Consider the following 1,623-nt stretch of genomic DNA (forward strand, 5'->3'; position numbering starts at 1 on the left):
TATAATGCCACATCTTTTGGGCCTTGTTGATTGGTCTCTCTGTGGTCATCATACTGTCCACGTTCTGTGCTGTCAACTTATTTCTTTGTTTCACAGACTCATCACATGAGCATATCCTAATTTGGTCTGTACCAGTCTTCTCCTAATTTGGTCTGTTCCCCAAGCCAGAAATCTCAAGGTGCTGTAGTTGGGCACTGTAACTTGGTGCCACCTTGTCTCATGTTATGGAACAGTGTGATACATGCCTTTAATTTCCTAGCCTGTGTGACTGTTTGCTGCTTGTCTGCATCAAACACAGCCCACCTTGAAGGAACTTTGTCATAGACAGGCTTTTTAGAAACCAGTTAACCCTTGCTGTTGCCCTGGACCATTATTCTAATGCATATCTATTTTACCTATAAGCCAGTTCCCAAAAGCAAACCACTATCATTTTCTAGCCGTCAAGACCCATAGGCTGCAAGTGCCTATTGTGTGGTTAGCTGCCTACTAATAGGACAATAGGGCAAAGCCCTGGGTAAGCAGCAGGAGAACTACTGCATCATAGCCAGAGAAGCAGCAGTAAGCTGCTCTGGAGGCTGAGGAGATGCACCTGTGGCTGGTCAAGAGAACACCTAATCAAAAGGGGAGGAGCCCAATAAGCCTGGGTTTCTGAGGCAGACGGACAAGTACAGCCCTGAATTCATTGGGGAGAAGAGCTCCTGCTAGTTCAGGTATTCAGGGAATGGAAGCTGTAAGCCGGATTAGGTACTCCTAAGGGCTATGACAGCCAGTGAGCGGGGAGCACATATCAGTGCACCCTCATATCCACACACCATATGCAGAGTAGTAGTTGTAATCTGACTCTGAACTTCTTTTAATTCTGTGGTTCCTTATTGCATACTACTGTTCTCTTTGTATTCGTCTTTGTGGTGATATAATATACTTCTCTGTCCGCCCAGGTCTTGTATCTACCTTTTTTTTGCTGCCTGTAACCAGATTTTGTCCATGCTAACTTTCTAGGCTTCAGTAGTCATCCTGGAACCAGTTTAACTTGCTTCTACAAATGGTTATTTTAATATGTTGGGATAGAATCCTAGCTAGGATACTCCCTCTCTCATTTCAGCAAGCCAGAATAGTAGTGGCCAGCTTTAACTGATAACTTTCATTGCTTTCTTATGCAGTCTTTACCAAGGCTGAAGCATTATGCAAAGAATATGGGGAAACCAAAGGGCCTGGGACTACTGCCAAACCTTCTGGACACCTCTTCTTTAGGAAACTAGGAATGTTAGTTAAGAACACTCTAGAAAAATGTCAGCGAGAGAATGGATTCATGTAAGTGTATACTCTTTTTGGCACGTTGCCTTGCATGATCTTTAGACCCCTCCTTTGTTGTTGTTTTAGGACTAGATCATAAATTTTTCTAATGCAACTCTACAATCCAGTGAGGATTGGCACGTGGCTCAGTGTGTCACAGTTCCTTCCCTAAAACCAAAGGAGTCTCTGCTATAGCAAATTACTCCTCCCTCCTTGTTCTGTACCAGCTAAAGCACATCAACTGATATGCTGGAAAGGATGAAGTCCAAATTCCACTTTCTTCCCCTGGTGATCCTCTTCCTGCCCTCCTGCACTGAAGCAGTGGTCCTG

At 44.2% G+C, this 1,623-nt stretch overlaps 1 protein-coding gene across 3 annotated transcripts in view; it reads left to right on the forward strand.

Annotated features, from left to right (window-relative positions):
• Positions 1-1,623, forward strand: part of BROX (BRO1 domain and CAAX motif containing) — a 23,874-nt gene that overhangs the window by 18,025 nt on the left and 4,226 nt on the right. For all 3 annotated transcript variants that reach the window (XM_019549517.1, XM_019549516.1, XM_019549515.1), the window contains exon 11: positions 1,161-1,311. In XM_019549517.1, coding sequence (XP_019405062.1) covers positions 1,161-1,311 — 151 coding nt within the window. The remainder of the gene's footprint in view (positions 1-1,160; positions 1,312-1,623) is intronic.

This window comes from Crocodylus porosus, unplaced genomic scaffold (assembly GCF_001723895.1).
Source record: "Crocodylus porosus isolate Cpor-Errol unplaced genomic scaffold, CroPor_comp1, whole genome shotgun sequence".
Lineage (NCBI taxonomy): Eukaryota > Metazoa > Chordata > Crocodylia > Crocodylidae > Crocodylus > Crocodylus porosus.